This window comes from Podarcis vaucheri (assembly GCF_965113315.1).
Source record: "Podarcis vaucheri genome assembly, chromosome: 4".
Classification (NCBI taxonomy): domain Eukaryota; kingdom Metazoa; phylum Chordata; class Lepidosauria; order Squamata; family Lacertidae; genus Podarcis; species Podarcis vaucheri.
Genome location: NC_138762.1, coordinates 23,949,100 through 23,970,416, shown reverse-complemented (window position 1 = coordinate 23,970,416; position 21,317 = coordinate 23,949,100). Strand labels below are relative to the sequence as shown.

Sequence of the window (21,317 nt, the reverse complement as noted above, 5' to 3'; positions counted from 1 at the left end):
CTTTGGACCACAACAGTGAGGCTGAGAGCGGGGTCTTGTCGTATGGGCAGCCCAAGACCTCCATGCACACTGCCCACGCTTGCGCCCCAGAGAGTTCACTTCGGTGCTGCTAATGCAGTAGTGTAACTTCACCCTCAGAGGCGCACTCCATTCCCTCTTGAGGCAGACGGATGGGAACAACTGCGGGAGGATGGAGTTGTAAGCGACTCCTAAGCACTTTCCCCTCACATTCTATTAGGAGACGAAAATTTTGCTCACAGCAAGAAGTAGCCGTGCGAAGCCTGATCGTTTGCACATTAAGACAGTATACATTACAGTTCGCTTCATCCCTTTCCCTGCGCATCAGAATTAGCTCACTCCAAGCGAGAGGCACAGTAGGATAATCTCAAATTCATTAATTTGGCAAATAAATTCAAAGTTGCCTTCTCCAACGGGCATGCCAGTAAGCAAACTCGTGCTGTGATCCAGGGAACACCGCCCCCCCTCCCACCCCAACTCACGCTTATAAAGATGCCGAGACCATTTAGTTGCAATTAGCCTGTTTCTAATTGCTTTATGCTGCTAGCACATTTAAGAAACATGAAAACAGTCCCTGTGAAAATCCCAAGCTGCTTCCTTCTACAATAGCATCGAGTGTAATGTTTTCAGCTATGGAGCAGAAATGTGCAAGGTGAATAGCCATGGCTACATTTGTACATGGCTACATTTATACCCTACTTTTCCTCCCAGGAGCTCAAAGCCACAGGCTTGTCATTCTCCCTCCTCCTCTTAACAGCACAACAGCCCTGTGAGGTAGAATTAGGCTGACAAATCGTGAGAGGCTTAAGGTCACTCAGTGAGCTTCATAGTTGTGCAGATTTAAACCTCTGTAGTCCTTGTCCAACGTTCTAGTTACAACACCATAATGGCAAAAAAACCCAACTTGTACAACCCCATATAAATGTAACTGACATGTTTTCCTTTTTGTGGTGTATTCTGTATGAAGAATTTAAGAGTTGAAACTTCGCAGCTTTCCTAATTGTATGCTTTATTTGTTTTCTGATGTGGGAATGTTTTGTTGTGGATGAGGGAAAAGAGAGAAAACCTTCTGCTTTCATATTTTCTCACCGCCTCAGGTCTCCCAGATATCTGTAACAAGCTTCTTGCAAAATGGTTGAAGATGGGGCACATTAAGGAGAAACCTGATCAACTGACTATAAATCAGTATGAACCTGGACAGGGTATGTACACGTGTTGCACTAACATCTTTAACCTGACACAAACACCCCTTAATCAAAATAAAAAAAATCCTTCCAGTAGCACCTTAAAGACCAACTAAGTTAGTTCTTGGTATGAGCTTTCGTGTGCATGCACACTTCTTTAGATACACACCTGAATGTATCTGAAGTGTATCTGAAGAAGTGTGCATGCACACGAAAGCTCATACCAAGAACTAACTTAGTTGGTCTTTAAGGTGCTACTGGAAAGAATTTTTTTATTTTGACTATGGCAGACCAACACGGCTACCTATCTGTAACTGGAACCCCTTAATCAAAATGCCTTGGTAAATGCAGAAGTATTATTGGACATATGGGAGGTGTCAGTTCCTTGGGTATATGGGGCAAGCCCTCCAAGGTCTCCAGTTGATACCCAGTTGAAACTGAAGGCCGCAGTCTTACCTCTTGTTAGGAACCTTGAAAGCTGTCTTATATTATCAAGTCCATTGGTTCATTTGGCTGGGCATCGTTGACAAAGTTGATTGGTAACAGCTTTTCAGAGTTTTAGGTAGGAGTCTTCCCAGCCCTTCTTAAAGATGGGGGAAGAAATTGATCTTTGTGTGTGTTTTGTTTAGGCAAACCTATCTAGACATGTTACTGTTAGTGCAAATAAAAATATATACAGTGGTACCTCGGGTTACATATGCTTCAGATTACAGACTCCGCTAACCCAGAAATAGTACCTCGGGTTAAGAACTTCGCTTCAGGATGAGAACAGAAATTGTGCTCTGGCGGCATGGCGGCAGCGGGAGGCCCCATTGGCTAAAGTGGTACCTCAGGTTAAGAACAGTTTCAGGTTAAGAACGGATCTCCAGAATGAATTACGTTCTTAACCCGAGGTACCACTGTAAAGGCAAATTCCTGGATGTTAACATCCAAGTTAAGAGCAAGTACTCTTTGTTGAGAGAACCCTGGCAGAGATTTAAAGTCACAATCTATGCAGCAAAGTAAAGCGTGGAAATGTAGGCTGTTTGACCTTTAAAATATGCTTTTCCAAGTGAGTGCTAAATTTTCCCTGTTCCCCCAGCACAGGAAAAGACCACACATTTGGTTAGTTAAAAATTGGTGTACTTACAAACTCTGCCAAGGTCAGGTTTATGTGCTTTCCTGTACATCAGCCAGAAAAGTTGCTCAGGTAGTAAAATTTCTCTGAGTTACAAAGTGGTAAAAGTTCTTGGATTATTGGTATAGGAACTCAAGAATGTCTGGTGAGAGCCATGCGGCTGAGCTGGAGCAACCAGTTTAAAGCTCTTCACACACACTGAGCATATCAGGTAGACTGGGTACAACAATGGACTTGATTGCCTATTTCCTCCCAAGGTGAGAGGAAGGAAGGTGAGAGGAAGTGCTAAGCCTAGCAGGACAGCTTACTCTCTGGCGTTAACCCCTTCATTCATTAATTGAACTTGAGCATGTTGGTTATATAAGGCTGGGTATCTTAGTTATAGGGACGTGGGTGGTGCTGTGGGTTAAACCACAGAGCCTAAGACTTGCTGATCAGAAGGTCAGCTTTTCGAATCCCCACAACGGGGTGAGCTCCCGTTGCTCTGTCCCTGCTCCTGCCAACCTAGCAGTTCAAAAGCACGTCAAGTGCAAGTAGATAAATAGGTACCGCTCCGGCGGGAAGGTAAACGGCGTTTCCGTGTGCTGTTCTGGTTCGCCAGAAGCGGCTTAGTCATGCTGGCCACATGACCCGGAAGCTGAACGCCGGCTCCCTTGGCCACTAAAGCGAGATGAGCGCCGCAACCCCAGAGTTGGTCATGACTGGACCTAATGGTCAGGGGTCCCTTTACCTTTATCTTAGTTACATGTGAGTGATCTCTTTTTTAGCTACTGTAGATTGTAATAATCTTTCCAACCCCCCCCCCCATTTTTTTCAATAGTTTTAATGTATTATTATATATTTTTGTAAACCGCTTAGAGGTTCTCTTATAATCAAGCGGTATATTAAGTTTGAGAGATATATGTAAGGATTGAACCTGGGACCTTTTGTATGCAAAATGTGTACTTTACTGCTGTGCAAAACCCCTCTCTCCTAAAACACCTAGTGATGCAAAACATATGACATGATAGCATCATGCAGTGACTTGCCCTGCTCCCTACAAACGTAAGCTTATAGTGGAGGAATGCATGGCTACAATGCATCATATACAGTGGTACCTTGGTTTAAGTACTTAATTCGTTCTGGAGGTCCGTTCTTAACCTGAAACTGTTCTTAACCTGAAGCACCACTTTAGCCAATGGGACCTCCTGCTGCCGCCGCGCCGCCGAAGCACGATTTCTGTTCTCATCCTGAAGCAAAGTTCTTAACCTGAGGTACTATTTCTGGGTTAGCGGAGTCTGTAACCTGAAGCGTATGTAACCTGAAGCGTATGTAACCTGAGGTACCACTCTACTACATTTTGCATCCCTTAGATGGGGAAATAGTAAGAGGAGTGACAGTGGTGCTGTGTTTGGTGCCAAATTTGCATTTGCTGTAAATTCTAGTCCTAGCCTAAGGCATCCATAGCACTTGTAACAAGATTTCTTTTTTCTTTGGCTTTTGTTGTTGTTAAATGTGATTTATTACCTGTCATAAACTGGGCTGGACGGCTAGGAGTTACAGTCCAAAACCTCTGAAGGACACTAGGTGGAATGAGACTTCTGTAGAGAATGAGGGAAGTTTCTTGGCCTACCGGTGTACAAGAGTAAGACTGATGGTGTGGAAAAGTTGAAAAATAGATTCTCACATGTACTGAACCATGGCTTTGTTTTTTGTTGCAGGAATCCCTCCTCACATAGATACGCATTCTGCTTTTGAGGATGAAATCATAGCTCTAAGTTTAGGAGCTGAGGTAATTTGTATATCTTTTTCTGGGTTTTTTGAGTAGAGGCCAGTTGGGTTCCTCCCAGCCATTAGGGAGAATGAGGGGACTGCTTCAGGCAGCAGATGCTGAGGGATGGGGAGATGAAAAAAGTGTGTGTTTACTGTAGTTTTGCACCACAGTTGAACTGAGCCCAGTATGCAGTCTCCTTTGACAATACTGCCAAGCTTCCTTGTAGTGCACTCATGCCTTAACTTGCTTGGGGTGAGGAACTAAGCTCTGTGCCCTATCCAAGTTTTCAGTGTTGCTTTCAGGACAACAAAAGTATTTCTATGTTCTGAGCGCTTGTAATTTCATGTTATGGGGGGGAAACCCCTCCTAGTCTTAAAAATAAGTTGCCTAGAGGACTGAGACAGACTTGGCCATCTCTTTTCTTCACCCTGAAGCTATTTAGCTACACCTGTTGAATTTTAAAAAAAATATGAGATGAGGATTTCTTAGAAGTAGCTGTGCCGCCGGTGGAATTCTTGCAGGGAGCTTTGCCTGAAAATCCTTTGTGAATAAAAAATAATAATATTTAATCCCTCTGTTTCAAAGGTTATTTTTGAGATGTACTGGCCTTGAAGTACTTTTGTCTGTCTTGGTCCGTCCTGATCCAGGAACTAATGGATGCTTCTTATCTTCCATTGTCAGTTATGAAAGCTGACATTGGTGTACAGAAGCCTTTTCTTAAGAAGAGACAACAAAAGCAGAGGCGGGGGGTTGAGCAGGAAGGACACCTGTGCGTTTCCGAGATTGTGTTGTTATGCAGCTAAGCTCTTTAAAGCAGAGTGCTCTAAATGAAGTGGGTCTGTCGGCTGATTGCATTTTGCTGAAACCTTTAACGGGGGGTTCAAAACACGGGAAGCAGCGATTCTTCGTTCATCTAGCCCATTTATTATCTACACTGATCCTGTCGGCACTCTACAATACATTTTAAACAGTCACGGATTCTATCAAAAGAATCCTGGGATGTGTAGCTTGTTAAGGGTGCTGAGAGTTGTTGGGAGGCTAATAATAATAATAATAATAATAATAATAATAATAATAATAATAATAATATATTATTTGTACCCTGCCCATCTGGCTGGGTTTCCCCAGCCACTCTGGGCGGCTTCCAACAAAGATTAAAAATACATTAAAATGTCACACATTAAAAGCTTCCCTAAACGGGGCTGCCTTCAGATGTCTTCTAAATGTCAGGTAGTTGTTTATCTCTTTGACATCTGATGGGAGGGTGTTCCACAGGGCGGGCGCCACTACCGAGAAGGCCCTCTGCCTGGTTCCCTGTAGCTTTGCTTCTCGCAATGAGGGAACCTAGAGCCTTCACTGAGCTAGAATTTCCAGAATTCTCAGGGAAGAGGGATTGATAGTTAAAACACACTCAGAATTGTAGCTCCTCACAACTTTCAAGACTCTCAATAAACTGAAGTTCCCGGGGTTCTTTGGGGGGTAGCCATGACTCCTTAAAGGATTATGATACAGCTTTAGAGGTATATTCCAGATGAGGCCTAGGTTCTCAGGCAGAGGCCTTTGCCATCACCTGACCCTTTCTTAACTGAAGATGCCAGGGATTAAGCCTGATGTGCATGCACAGTTTGAGACTGCTTGGGAAACATCCGGGAGAGGATGAGCATTAGAGAGGGTGGAAGGCAGAGGCCTTTAGTCCTGGCAAGTGTTCCATAGGGCCAAGGCCTGCTGGGAAGTGTTGCTGAGTTGCATGCTGTTTCCTTGAATACAGAGTCAACTTCACTGACAACTGAGCCCTGTGTCTTTCATGTTGACCCGTGTCTGACTCCAAGCCCTGACAGAAGTGTTTCCTGCCTGAAACCCCAGAGAGTGGCTTCCAGTCAGTGTAGACAATGCCAGTGGTCAGACTTTCTATGTTCCTATAACCAGACTTATTTCACAGCAGTTTTGATCGCTTAAGAAAGGCAAAAGTTGGGAATTGGGCTTTGTAAACAGAGCTTGATGGGGGCGGTCTGCTTCTTCTGCCCAGTTCACATAGCAAGAATTTGGGGAAGTGGCAGAGACACATGCCAGCTGCTAAACTGAGGACGGCAGGACGGGTCTTCGTTTCACTGCTGAGATACCCTTGTAAGTTCCACCCAAACGCAGCCATGTGTCCGGCAGTAAAGTAAAAACAGAATTCATGGTTGGTTGTTTTTTTTTAAAGAGAGAGCCAGCATCCACATTCTTTGCCTTGAAAAGTAACTGCGAGAGATGAATCTCGTCAACAAATGCCCTAAAGCTCCTCTGTCCAGGTCTTTCATGCCATTTTGTAACAGAATATTAATTCCCTGCTTTGATGAAGGCAGCTGCAACAGCCCAGTCATTGCCTGATGGATCAGTTCCCGCTGTGGCAGCCTTTGCTTCTGGCAACATCCTTGTTCCTGGTGATTCTGTAATATGTTTTGTACATTGGTGCATTCATTGTAAAACATCCGGCATAGAGTGTTGTGTGGTTGTAAAAGTCTTTACAGATTAAAAAGCTGTGTAACTGGTGATTAGTAGCAGCCAGAGTAGTGAGCTAGTGAGGGTTGTGTGTGTTTACATCTTGGTCTCCTAAGTGGCAGAGGTGGAGTGGGTTCTGGCTTGGCATCAGATTTGCTCCAGCCACCTTCTCTGAAGAAGGAGGTCCCTGTGCGATGGGGCAGGGGCCAGAGGAGAATCTGAGGCGGAGGGACATGCTTGGAAGGGAGGTTATGGGAGGCAGTCCTGAGAGTTTGCCTGAGCCTCCTTTGGAGGGTAGAATCCCACCCCCCTAAACTGCTGCAGTCCTCCCTGGGATCAGACATTGCTAAGAGTTTGTAATCTGTAACCTCTACCATGGTGGGTCCTCCAGGTCTAACTCTCTGAGCTCCTTCTCCTCCGAGTCTGACCACTCACATGACATTTCAGGGGGAACTCATGACAATCGCCTTCATTTGGGGTTCCCTTACTTCCTGTTTCCATAATAGGAGTCATCGTATTAATGAAATTTGTCCTGTGTATATCAAAATTACACCAAGTTGCTGATACCACTCCCTTGTACATGGGTGGTTCCAGGGAGCGGGTGGCGCTGTGGTCTAAACCAGTGTTTCCCAACCGGTGTTCCGCGGCACACTACTGTGCCGTGAGACGTTGGCTGGTGTGCCGTGGGAGGGAGGCGGGCGAGTCGGGCGGTGAGAGGCGGCGGTGGCGAGGATCCGCGTCGAGCCAGGGGCGACTCCGCGGTAGTGGTGCCGAGCGGCGGGGCAGCGCGTGCAAAAGGGAGGAGCGCGAGACAGTGGAGGAGGAGGAGGCCGGCATGTCCGGGCAGCAGCAGCAACAACAGCAGCAGCAACTCCCGGCGACGGCTCCTCAAGCCCCGCCGCCGCCCCCTCCTCCGCCCACTATCGCCGCCACCACCACAACAGCCGCCGCCGCCTCAGTTACCGCCGTCCCTCAGTCCCTCGCTCTGCTGCCTCCTCCCACCCCCGAAGCTTGGAGGTTTCCCGGCAAGGGGGAGGGAAAAAACTTTCACTTTCGTGCGTCCCTCCCGGCGTGACGCTGCACGCTGACGTCACGGGGCTGTAATGGTGGTGTGCCGTGAGATTTTTTTCAGTAAACAGGTGTGCCGTTGCCCAAAAAAGTTTGGGAAACACTGGTCTAAACTACTGATCCTCTTGGACTTGCTGATCAGAAGGTCGGCAGTTTGAATCTGTACGATGGGGTGAGCTCCCGTTGCTTGGTCCCAGCTCCTAACAACCTAGCAGTTTGAAAGCATACCAGTGCAAGTAGATAAATAGGTACTGCTGCGACGGAAAGGTAAACAGCGTTTCCATGCACTCTGGTTTCTGTCACGGTGTCCCATTGCGCCAGAAGTGGTTTCGTCATGACCCAGGAAGCTGTCTACGGACAAAAGCCAGCACCCTTGGCCTGAAAGCAAGATGAGCGTTGCACCCCATAGTCACCTTTGACTGGACTTAACCGTCCAGGGGTCCTTTACCTTTTTTATTTTTATTTTTACATGGGTGGTTCTGTTTTGGCTGCATAAGCAACAAACCTAAATATTTGAAGAAGAGGAAATGAGATAACAGTAATTATTATTAATCGGAACGTCACCGAACAATTGGATACATCCTTTGATTCACATTGTGATGTGCACATCCTCATCTGAAATTATGTGTGACTGTAAGTCAACTGTAAGCAGATACTCTGTAGGAAACCATCTTAGCCCATCCTTTAAAATGTATTTGCTCTGCTTGAAAAAAAATAATCCTAGGCCTTCTTCATTTTGCAAGTAATTTATTACCCTTTTTTATATCCTTCTGTTGCATCTTGCATTGAATTTGCACTCATAATTAAGAAAATCACGTAATAAAAACTGGGGAATGGATTGTACTTTCCAAAAGGTTAAAAAAACCACCATGTACATAATGTCTAAAATTCCACTTAATTTTTCTGCAGTTCAGGTTTTTAACCAGACCTCCAACCATGAAGGCAAATGAGCACTTTGAAAGTTTATTGCATTACTGTGAAGTGGAGAAGTGCAATTATTCTCCTGTCGCAGACAGAAAACACAGTGGCTAAACACCTTTCGAGAACTCTGTAGAAAGGTAGGGTATTATAGCTAGGGTTGTGTGGGTGGTGATTATGATACAACCAGAAAACATAATAAAAAGGGAGAATGCAGCATTAAGAAAAACCCGCTTTAAACCAGTGGACTTAAAGCTTCCTTTCTCAAAGAAAACCTTTGCACATTGATTTATCTGCTGAGGAATCTGTCTGCCTGTGGGTGTTTGTGTAAGAACCTTCCTGGGGCTTGTCCAAGGGGTGTAGAGTTCAGGGGGCTACTTACACATCACACACACACGAAATGCACCAGCAAAAACAGGTCAAAATATATGGCAAATATTAGCATATAATTTGCATATGCAACTTTATGTGTTTAGATGCGAGTTCAGAAATAATTTCTAGAGTTTAAATAGAAATGCAGTACATTTCATCATAGTGGGAAAGATAACCTGTGGTCTGATGCTCGATGGGAAATTCCAAGACCTCTGTTTTCCTTTGTTATGGTTCTTTATCCCTGTACTGGACTGTGCCCAGGCAACCCTTTAGATAAGAGAACTGTCCTCTGTAAAGAAGGATACATGACCACTCTGGGCACAGTCCGTTTAAATGGGGTGCTGGCCAGGCCTGTTCAGGTTGATCACTGCTCTGTGATCAACCAGACTATGCTGGCTCTAGGATTTTGGGAACCCTCAGCCAAGATACACTCGGTCTATCCCCTTACCTGAGACAGGTGTGGCATTTCTCTCAGGCTGCCTTCGACGTTCTTGGTGCTCCATGAAAAGGAACAATGGTGGAACTATTTGGTCAGGGGGGCATTTTTCAGTCTTGGGATATGACTAAAATAGTGGGATTTCTGGTCACAGAATACAGGGATCTTTAAGTTCCAAATTCAGATTCCTACCTAGAAATACTCAAATGATTGTAGCTATTCCTACATGGAGCTAACACAATAAGTTGGTCGTGATAAATACAATTGTAATCCTCATTTTCTTTCTGCACATCAGAGACTTGGGATTCCCCTGCTCCCAGGACGCTATAGTAATTTATTTGCCTAGGATAGCTCAGTTGGTAGAGCATGAGACTCTTCTACTGTCAAATTGTTCTGTCTTAAAGGTAAAGGGACCCCTGACCATTAGGTCCAGTCATGGCCGACTCTGGGGTTGCGGCGCTCATCTTGCTTTATTGCCCGAGGGAGCCAGCGTACAGCTTCCGGGTCATGTGGCCAGCATGACTAAGCCACTTCTGGAGAACCAGAGCAGCACACGGAAATGCCGTTTACCTTCCCGCCAGAGCGGTACCTATTTATCTACTTGCACTTTGATGTGCTTTCGAACTGCTAGGTTGGCAGCAGCAGGGACCGAGCAACGGGAGCTCACCCCGTTTGGGGTGGCGGATTTGAACCGCTGACCTTCTGTTCGGCAAGTCCTAGACTCTGTGGTTTAACTCACAGCGCCACCCGCGTCCCTTGTTCTGTCTTACTGTCAGTTAAATAAGCAGTAGCCTCCTGATTTATGTGTTCCTGATCAAACAAATGCTTGTGTTGCAGCTCACTATTGCGTACATGCTGCTTCCCCCAAGGAAATAACCTATTTGCTTGGAAAATGCAAAAAGGCAGACCTGCAAAATGGCCTTTTCTTAAGCTGCCTGGTTAGGTGTGACTGTTGTATTCATGGCTTCCGGATGGTGTCTCTAGAGATGCACAAACTGCCTACATGCCTGCTTTGTTGCGGGAGCATTGCTTCAACTCAGGCTCAGCTTCTGTCAAGCTCTAAACAGATTTCAGTGACGTGAGCCTACGGAAAGAGTCAGGGTCCCATTTTGCAAACTGCCAAAGTAGATGTGACAGATGAAGCTACGTTTTGTAGAGCTAAGCATCCTTAGGGACGAGGCTCTAATTTTTTGTTTGTAAAAAGGTGTTTTCAAGACGAATTGAACCCTGATCCCTCCTTGCCTCCACTCTGCACCATCACAGGTACTCCCGCCCCCAAACCCTTCTTGCAACCAAGCAAAATCCCCTTCCCAGACAGGATCCCCCTAGATAAGTATCTGCCTTGTATTCACAGCCACTAGATCACTTAGGAGCATGGGAAGCTGTCTCACAGCAAGCCAAACTGTTTGTCTGTCTAGCCTAGTTTTGTCTGTTCTTGCAAGAAGTGCCTCTCCAGGGTCCACGGCAGAGAAAGGTCTTTTTCATCCTCTGTTCCCTGCTTGAGACAAAAGCTTCCAACTTTGTGATTTTGTAATTCTGTACCAGTCTATCCCAGGGGGCTTCTCAAGGCTCCTTACGGGGCTTTTCAGCAACTAGTTTCCACTGATGTAAAAGGCTCAGCGAGTGGCGAATGTGGCCTCACAATGAGAGCACACTTCAGCCCAGCATGTGGGTCCCTGTATTCTCTCTCCCCTTTTTAAAAATAAAAATTAAACAGGCTATTCTGTTAAGACACTTGCCCTAGTTTATTTCTTTTGTCTCTGGCTTCTTTATATTCCCACATTTCTCTCAAAGACTCATCCCACAAATCTTGCATCCTGCTGTTGGTTCTTCCATATATACATATGTGTGTGTGTGTGTGTGTGTATGTATATATACCGTATATATTTATATATGTATGTATATGTATGTATGTATTGCAAGGCTCCTGGAAAGGTATGGTTTCAGCTTTCATTCTGATTCTTCAAAAGGAACCCCACGCTGTAAAATTCCTCAGCTCATCAGCCTCACACACAAAAACATACCTGCCTCCATCTTCCTATGGCGATGCCTGTTTCTAAGTGAGCTTCTCTTTTAAAGCCAGAGTTAAAACTACAGGCAGCCAGTGAGAAGGGTGGCACAGACTAGAATCTGTGTAATGAAAGAGTCGGGTATCTTCGCTCAAAGAGACAAAAATATAATGTGCCTATTTATATATTTCATAAAATGTTGATTGTAAAAACCCCCTCAAAGAACCATCATTTTTAAAGCAGTTACTTTTGAAGGGCTCTGTTTTGATGGATACCTGCATGTTCAATGAGACACAGATACTTGTTCTTTGTAGGAAGCATACAAAGAACCAACTCATAGGGGCTGAGGTCTCTTTGTCCTCCCATAAAATACTTGAGGGGGCCACCCCCGCCCCCCGTTAATGGACATTGTCATTCAAATGATGTGAGGGTCATGTGACCGATTATGCAGGGTGGGGCTTATCTGCCCCCCCCCCAATATTTTATTCAAGTTGGCACTCTGGTAGAAGGATTCTCATTGGGTGTTTTGTACTATTATTTAAAAAAAAATCCTGAAAATTGCAGAGTGAGTTAAGCTCTCTCTCTCTCTCTTTTTTTTAATGCAAAGTTGCAGAATTACATTTCTGTTGACTTTGCCACATCATTTTTCATTTTTTGCCGCAGGGTAATCGCAGCCACAGCAAAATCCAGAAAATGCTACTTGTGCTTAAATTGTGTCTCCATGGGGGAATCACTGTCCATCTTTCAGACGCCTTCAATTGTCCATTTACTGCAAGGCGAGAATGATTGGGAGCAGTATGCTTCGGAATTCCAGCTGCTGGAAACGTCAGGAGGAGAGAGTGTTGCTGCAAATTTAAGGTCTTGCTTGCGTGATCCTCCCTGTAGCCATCTAGTTGGTTACTGTGATAACAGGATGCCAGGATGGGCTGATCCAGCAGGGCCCTTATGTTCTTACTGTCTGTTATCAGGCTCAGCCCTTCTGCACTTCACTAATCAATACAAGTACTTGTCAGATTGTAGTGAAATCCTATACACTTCCACCAGAAGTAAACCCCATTGAAGTCAGTGAATCAGATGAATGTCTCCTTCCCAAGGTACATAACCAGAGCAACTATTTCCAGATTAATTGGTCAGCGTTTTCTCGACTTTCTGTCTTGTTTTTGTCGTGTATCTCCTTTTTTAATCTCATCATTACTACAAAACAGTGGATCGTGCTGTGGAATTGCTTTAGCATAGCAGTGGCTAATCTGTTGCCCTCCTGGTGTTGTGGGACTCCCAACTCCCAACATCCCAAACCGCCCTGGCCATAATAATCAGGGATATTGGGAGTTATGGTCTGGCCGGATGCATGGGAGGTATCAAACTGGAGAACCCCCAGGGGAAGGAGGCTCAGACTAGTGATGGAATGACAATGAATGGTCCGATGAAGAAGAGGGAGCAGACTGGGAGGAAGGAGGTGTTGGAAGCTGAAGAGGTGACAGGGTTTAGTGAGCAGGGAGAGTCTATGGCAGAGAGAAGCCCAGAAGCAGAGGCAGAAGAGGAGAGGGAACAGGAGACAGTGATGAGTCAGGCTGCTGAAGAATCCACGGAGTCTCCCCCTCCTCCTGCGACCAGCCCCTGTCTCCCCTGTTATTTCAGAACACACAGAGAAATTACAAGGGTGGAGCAGGGCAAAGACAAAGAGGCAAGATGAAGGAGCCTCAGGTTGCCTGGGAAGGAACTGGGAGAGGAGCCTTAGGCAGCAGTGGGAAGGCAAGGTCCCTCAGTCCTTGCAACTGCCTCATTGGGGCAAGACCTACTGAGAAAAGTTGTTGTGATCGCTAGGCCTGTGCTGTTTTGTTTCTTTGAATAAAGAGCTAAGTCCACTGACACCAGGTGTTTTACCGCTGACCTATGCCTGACACCTGGAGGGCCAAAGGTTAGCCACCGCTGTTCTGACAGAGAGCTTTTTGTAATATTAGGCGGGGAGATAACAATCTTCTTATTAAATACCGCCCACTATGTGTAATGTACATACGCTGCAAGGATCTTGGAGCAAGCTCCATCCTCCGGAGAAGGCCGGGAGTGAGGAGGAAGGGGAAATCCCACAGATATTGAGGAGCGTGCTCTTGTGCTCAAGTCCTGCTTTCAAGTTTCCCACAGGAACCTGGTTGGCCATTGTAAGACTAGGATGCTGGACGGAATGGGCCATTGGCCTTATCCAATGGCTCTTCTTATGTTCTTATTTATATTGAGATATTTTTCCTCACACACATTAATACTCTGCCTCCCTTTCCCCCTGTTTTGCCATTGCCTCTGTTGGTGCAGGTTTACAAAAAGCTCTTTTTGACCAAGGCCTCTACTGAGGTAGGAGAATGCAGGTCTCAGTTGCTAGGCAACCACTGTTGTTTCTACAGGATAGGAGGGTGGCAGAAGTTGCCTAGCAACCGCCATGCAGTTTTTCTCCCTTTCATCCTAGGCTTAGTGCTCCATTTTGTGCCTTCAGGGCTGGGACTGAGGGGCAGTTTCCTAGGTTACCTGGCCTCTAAATTGAACAGTTGGGCTGTTGGCATGCTTCTGCCCATCCATCCGTCCCCATTTGCCTTTCCTTTATTATATTATATTTGACATTTTAAACCTGTGTTATCCTCATCCCTATTCTTACAGTTCCCTTTTTGCTACATTCTTATTATGAATTATAAAGGGTTTCAGTATCTGTTATCCTTAATTATGCAGGTCAGCATTTATATCTCTTTCTCCCTCCCTTAAACCCTCAAGGAGTTGCAAGCGCACTAGGACTTAAACCCCCCAACCCACTCAATAATAGTTTTAATTTGTGCAAGAGCTCTACCAGTGGTGGCTACTTAGAACAACAACAAACAAACAAACTTTCAGAGCTATTTTTGGAAGATCAGAGCATGAAATGAACTTGGCTGCAACTGATGCCTGTCAGAATTGAGCAGCAGCTGAGCTGAACTGTGGAGCATTAGAAAGTAGCTGTTGCATTTCAGCAGTATTCAGCTCAGGGATTGACTAAGAAGGGCTAATTTCATCGAGCCTGTGACGTCATTCCCCCTTTGTTACGAGAGTCTATTTTAAGGCTGTGGCAAATTTTGTCGGAAAAGTTTTCTGCATACAGATGGAGGCTGTGGAATGATAAAACCAGAAGGAGGCACAATTGGTCTTTTGAGCAGTGAAGCGAACTTAAATTGGCAATCACTAGTTTGGCGGTATTGTCCCTCCGGGATGTAAAATGGACTTGGATAATATCTTCAACACAAAAGCCGTAGCCCCGGGGATTTATACTTCCATTACTATGCCGGGATAAAATGTCCTATATACAGCAGTGTCCTTTTGAGCCCTGAGGGTAGGTTTTAGAACAATATGTCGAATATTTGTATAACTAGCAAAACCACATTTATGAATCTGTATACCAGCGCTATAGTTTGTCAGATGGAAATTCCAGCCAAAGTATATTCTTGTTGCTTTTGCTTTTGATGCGGTGTAATATCTGTTTATATCTGCCCGAGAAAGGCATGTTGAGCCCACAGGGTGACATGGGCACTATCTTACAACGTCTAGGGCATATCCCCTGTGGGATGTGCAAGTTATTCTTCGGCATGGGCAGTGCTGAGCGCGAATGCTGTTTTGACAAGCGGTAACTACAAGTGTGTACATGTGTACCCACAGAGAGGTAGGGGAGCAAGGTGCACAATTCAAAGCACTGATTTGAATCTTTAAAAGCCCTTAACAAGCTTGGGTTGGACATACCTCCAGAGACCTCTTAGTAACACTGCAGCTGCTAAAAAGCAACTGGAGACATCATTTGGATCGTACCACCTGTTGCAACAAACGTGAAGAGCAGCGATAACACAACTGTGAACTTCCTTTCCTTAGAGGTCTGTTAACAATCAAAGAACGAATTCCTTCTGTAGGATGTTCTTCTTTGTAGTGGCAGGTCCAGGAATTTCGAGTGCGGGGCTTGTTAGGAAGTCATTCTGCAAAGAAACAGAAAAAGGTGTTTGTAGCTTTAAAGAAGTTTTCATTAATCGTTAGGAGTGACAATCTAGGTTGATTGGTTACAGCTGGGTATAAAAATAAAAAAGGATGTTGCAGGTTGCACTTGCCTGCAGGAGGAAAGAGTACCCACATGCTGTTGTGCAAAGATGTATGTAAATAGTTTTGTATATAATCGCTTGTGAACCAGCCAAGAAATAAAGTAACTCATGACTATTTTGCACAAGTCTTATAGTCTCTTGTCATCTGCCACCAGGAAGAAACTCTGCTACAAGCTGTTTAAAGCAGTTTTCTAGAGGAGCCACCACACCAGCAGCAAGCGCAGTACAGTGGTATCTCTGGTTGCGAACGGGATCTGTTCCGGAGGCCCATTCGCAACATGAAAGGAATGCAACCCAAAGCAGTGCGTCTGCGCATGTGTGGGTTGCGATTCGCCGCTTCTGTGTGTGCCTGTGACGTCATTTTGCGCGTCTGCACATGCGTGAGTGGCGAAAGCCGGAAGCAACCCTTTCCAGTACTTCTGGGTCACCGCGGGACGCAACCTGAAAAAACGTAACATGAAGCAAACGTAACGTGAGGTTTGACTGTAGAAGTGTGTGGGCAGCAACCTCCAATAGGGCTTGGGCAAGGTGCAGTCTAGGCCGCAGCCTGAATGGGCTTCTTTGCTGTCTCTGCAATCTGTTCACTCGACCAGTCCGCCAGGCAAATGGAGGGTGTTGCTGCATCTCCTTTCTCTTGTTACTGCTTGCATGTTTAAAGAGGCCTGGTGAGCAAGGGCCAGAGAGAGGCCCTTTCCCATGAATGAGCCTAGCCATATGCTCAATAATGCCTACCATTGATGCCAGCTTTGCTTCAAGGCCCAGGATTGAGCAGGTGTGGCACAGCTTATTAACCTGAGGAGTTCTGTGTGTTGGTTTGACTGCTGCTACCTGTCCCCAACCTGCTGAGGAGGGATACGAAAGGTTTCATCTATCTATTTCGAGTTAAATATATTTCTTTTATTTTGCATATAAAATAAGAATGTATGTCTTTGAGAATGCAGTATTTCATATGTTTCTGCGAATCCCCATTTTTCTTCATTAGGAGTTAAGCACAACTGTAAGAGTGTTGCAATCTCAGAGAGCAGTTTCCCCAAAAGGGTTTTTTACAAATCCATTTCAAAAGCAAGCCATGCTGCGTTGAAATTAAATCCACATGTTTCCTATACGATAACGTTGACCGAAGTGATGGCTTTCATTAAGTTTGTGGGTCTTCTTGCTAAAGAGTAGTTTTTCTTTAAACATATTCTTGTATTTCAGGCCTGGAGAATCCTCCATGATACTTTCAAACAGGAATTTCAGGGACCCTTATCAGTCTAGGTTTCCCCCCCAAGCCATGGAAATTCCTGCTTGGAAGCATCTTTCCCCTCATGCTACACCCAAATTCCGCCCATAAGGAAAGAAGGAAGGAAAAGAAGGAACATAGCAATTGTGACTTTGTGTGGTTGTTTGGGGGCCCTACAATAATAGATGTAAGAAGTGTTTGCTCTTAGGTGGAAGGAAGCCCTCATAGGACTTAACTCCAGAGCGTATGTGCTGAGCTGAAAGGGACATAAAAGTGTGTGTGGGGGGGGAATTAAGAAATTGGTCCCCAAATGTATGTTGGGATTAAAGTGAATTCCAGGTCTGAAAAGGTTGAAGTCTGTGATTCTGCATTGACTAGCAATAGCTCTCTGGGCTTTGAACCTGAGCTGCAGCCCCATGTACCTGGGATGGTGCTGCAGGTATAGCGAGGAGTGGTACCCAAAGGAGGAGGGGGATTAGGTGTGCATATGGTAGATTTGGAGGTGTAGATACCCGCTGCTGGGACAAAGAGAAGCAGAAGGACATAATTGTCATGCTCCGCTCGTAAGCACACTGTTCTGACATTCAGAAGAGAATAGTGGACTAGACAGACCTTGCTCTGGATCCTTATGTTCTGATTCATCCAGAGGGTCTGATCACGTCAGAGGTGGCGGCACTTGCCTGCATCAGTGCTAAATTTATGGGTTCCGGGCATATTCCAATGTAGCGAAATCCTCTCAAAGAGGCAAACAATACAGAGACTAAACAGCATTAAATGCTTCTTGTTCGTAGAAGGAAGGCGGCTGAGGAAACAGTGGGAGCCTTTTGTAAGAAGCTGAGCGTGGGCAGTTGGTGAAATTTAATAAACCAGGCTATGCTGGGAGCCTGGCTTGAATCCTTGGCTTTGTAATCACACAAGGTGCCCAAGGCCTGCATTACTTTTCCTGGGGGGGATTAAGTTCTCGCTACACCAGTCAGCGTGAGAGAGATCAAGAGGCAATGAAAACTGTTAAACTCTTGGCCTCAGGAGCCAAAAGTTCCCGGCAGCAAACTTTCAGCAGCAAATACTTTGTGGCTTAGGGCAGGCAGACTCTAATTCCAAATAAGCAAATCGATAGGAAGGAGAAGTAGGGGGGCCTTGTGGCCTGGCGTTATCGGACAAGCAATAAGATGGCAAGTTGCGTATTGAAGACATGTGAGGTCAAGTCCTTTGTATGTCATCAGGTGGGATTTGCCTGCCTTCCAAATTGGCTGGCCACCAGCTCCTCATCTGTTTTGAAAATTAGGGCAAGGTCTAAATTTGTTTTTAGAGAACCAAAGAGCATGTAGTGGTAGTTGCATCTGTCATGTTGGACTCGAGTTTGGGCCATAGTTCATCCTCATCCTCCATAAGTTTTACTAATTTCAATGAGCCTGCTTTGAGTAGGACTTAGTTGGATACGACCCAAACACTTTCCCTCTCCTGGTATCTGAAGAAGAAAGACATCAGCACGTCAGCTGATTTAGACCCCGTTTCCTCTTTCTTGCTCTAATCTACACCGGCTACTGACCCATCTCTTGCTTTGCTCCCATCCGATGGGTGGATGATACACCGGTTTCGATTTGAAAGTTCATTCATACTTGCTGCAGTTCTTACTGCAGAGAAAGGTAACCAGGCAACGGTGTCCCATGTCCTGGTTACCTCCGTATTGCATTATTGCAATGCACTGCACATGAGACTTCCCTCGAGGAGGACTTGGAAGCTCTAACAAGTGCAGAATGCAGCAGCATGCACTAAGTGTGCTCTCACACTTGTTTGTTCACACTTAGTCATGGTTTAGCTTAGTGTAGTGTACAAATCATGCCAGTATAAGACAGCTTTTTGTGTTCAAGAAGTGTAAGAGCAGAGACATCTATCTATCTCTATATCATCTATCATCTATCTATCTATCTATCTATCTATCTATCTATCTATATCTTCTATCGTTGTTGTTGTTGTTTAGTCGTTTAGTTGTGTCCGACACTTCATGACCCCATGGACCAGAGCACGCCAGGCACTTCTGTCTTCCACTGCCTCCCACAGTTTGGTCAAACTCATGCTGGTAGCTTTGCGAACACTGTCCAACCATCTTGTCCTCTGTCGTCCCCTTCTCCTTGTGCCCTCCATCTTTCCCAACATCAGGGTCTTTTCCAGGGAGTCTTCTCTTCTCATGAGGTGGCCAAGGTATTGGACCCTCAGCTTCAATCTTCTATCTTCAGCATCTATCTATCATAGGAGATGTAATAGATAAGCAGATTCCATTTCAATAAAGGTTTAAAATAGGTGAGCTGCTGCTCAACCCCCGTGGTAGCAGTTTGCAAGCTGTTGAGTTCCTTAGATCTGCCGAATGAAGAGTTAAGTGTAATCTGGAAGTTGGCCTACAGCTACAGAATTTGATCCAAATAAAAGGTATCACTTTGCAGGGCTTTTGTTCCTCTTTCTTTCTTTTTTAAAAAAATCACATTGCATCCCTTATTGTCCATGCCAATGTTATAGCTATCATTATCAAACAATGACTCACTTTCTATATAGCCTCTTTAACAATGATTTCCCCCTCCTTCTCTCTCTCTCTTTTATTTGTCTACATGGCCTGCCAAATGCAATTTCACCTCTGTGCAAGCAGCCTTGTGGTACTTTCCTAGCTCTAAGAAATGCCCCTGTCTCTCCCAGCTGCTCTTCTCTTTGAATTCTCTCCTCCCACCCCACCTCCCCTGCTCCCACCCCCTTTGCATTATTTTGCCCATGCCTTTAGCAGTGGGAGCAGCCTTCAGAATGCAAGCGCCTGCTCTGAAGTCTATCTAGGCATCTTTGCATGCTCTGCCACGCATTCCCTCGTCACGAACGCTTGCTCCAGCGTCATGTTTACACTGCAGAGTGGTATTCTTAGCTTCATGCGTATCGCTCACGCTTTTGAGGGAAGGGCTGGGTGTGAAGACACGCTATTCCGACCCCCCCCCCTTTGAAAGAAACATTGGAAAGCATTGTGCGAGATCAAATATCCAGCATTGCCTCCCATAATATAGACACATATAAAAATTTGTATATATAACACGTATTATTGACTGCAGTCCTTAGCGGTGCACAATGGGCAAGCTGGAAATTTGATCTTCATTGGCTTTGCCACCTCCGAGAATAAAGAAAATGGGTAGAAGCGAAAATAGTAATTGGAAATCGCTCCTGTGGAGGAAAGCTGTCATGAGAGGCGGATTGATTTGGCAGTGGCAGAAGTAGCGCTATTGATTGCTAGTCCTGAGTGAATTAAAAAGAAGACCAGGAGCCTTAATGCACCTCCCTCCCTTTCCTTTTGTGCCTGTGGGTGTGGGGGGGACGAGACAAAGAAGTGGCGACTTAGATTGCATTGCTGGGATAAAGACTTACAAAGAGGCAGGGAGATGCTGTCTGGCTCCTTCAGTGAGTGGCCTCGGCAAGGCGGAGTCAGAACAGAAGCCTTTGAGACTGCAAAAGGATTATTATCATAATTATTATTATTGCTATTATTATTAAAAGTGGGATAGAAATTACTTTCTGGAAGGCTTCTACGATGGCATTTGAGGAGGCGGAACTAGGGCAAAACCCTCTTGCAAAATGTGGATGTATACTTGACACTCTTTATTTTAAATTATTTCATTCCATGACATCTTCATAACACACTTTACAGTACATTTCGAATTATAGCTATTTTCAATTCTATGCGTATGTATCTAAATAGCTTTTCCTTATTCCTCACCCTGTGACTTCCCTCCACCACCTAACAGCTTCTTCTGTTTAACACTCTGTTTCTATTGTGTTGTGAATATTGGTTTTAATTTCCCCCATAAGTCATCTAGCCATATTTTGCCTTTACAAAGTTTGGCTGATGCATATCAATAAATTTGTTTTGCAACAATGTTTTTCCATGTATTCTTCTACACATATTGCCACTATAACAGTGTTTTTCAACCACTGTTCCGCGGCACACTAGTGTGCCGCGAGATGTTGCCTGGTGTGCCGTGGGAAAAATTAAAAAATTCGAAAGATTTTTTTTTTTTAAAAAAAGTCAAATTTTCGATTGGGGCGCCGTCCCCGGAGGGAGGCGGGCGAGTCGGGCGGCGAGAGGTGGGGCGGCGGCGGCGAGGAGAGGCCGCCCAGCGCGGGGCTCTCGCCGTCTGCCTGCCTGGCTGCCTGCGAGCTCGACGGGCAGCGCCTCCGTCCGCAGCGCCCGCCTCGCGGCTCTCATTCCCTGCCCCTGCCAAAGCTCACCCAGCCAAGCCGCGCTCTCCTTCCTGCCTCGCTTTGCTGCCTCCTCCTCCCCCCCCCACCCCCAAAGCTTGGAGGTTCCCCGGCGCTGGCCCACAGGTTTGACCCCCTTCTCACACCTGTTCGCGCTCCTTGCACGGAATGGGGCGGATGGGGAGGAACGGGGCTCGCCGCTGCCTCCGCTCGCCCTCCCCCCCTCCGCCGGCGGTCCCGCGATTCTTGGCTTTTTGGCGGTTGGCACAGAAGGAAGGCAAGGGGGAGGGGGGGAAATTGAAACTTACACTTTCGTGGGTCCCTCCCGGCGTGACGCTGCGCGCTGACGTCACGGGGCTGTAATGGTGGTGTGCCTCGAGATTTTTTTCATGAAACAAGTGTGCCTTTGCCCAAA

General features: G+C 45.7%; 1 protein-coding gene across 5 annotated transcripts in view; it reads left to right on the top strand.

Annotated features, from left to right (window-relative positions):
• ALKBH8 (alkB homolog 8, tRNA methyltransferase) overlaps positions 1-21,317 on the top strand; it is a gene marked incomplete at its 5' end in the record, with an annotated part of 65,249 nt that overhangs the window by 25,339 nt on the left and 18,593 nt on the right. For all 5 annotated transcript variants that reach the window (XM_082219258.1, XM_082219257.1, XM_082219259.1 and 2 more), the window contains 2 exons: positions 1,116-1,220; positions 4,020-4,090. In XM_082219258.1, coding sequence (XP_082075384.1) covers positions 1,116-1,220; positions 4,020-4,090 — 176 coding nt within the window. The remainder of the gene's footprint in view (positions 1-1,115; positions 1,221-4,019; positions 4,091-21,317) is intronic.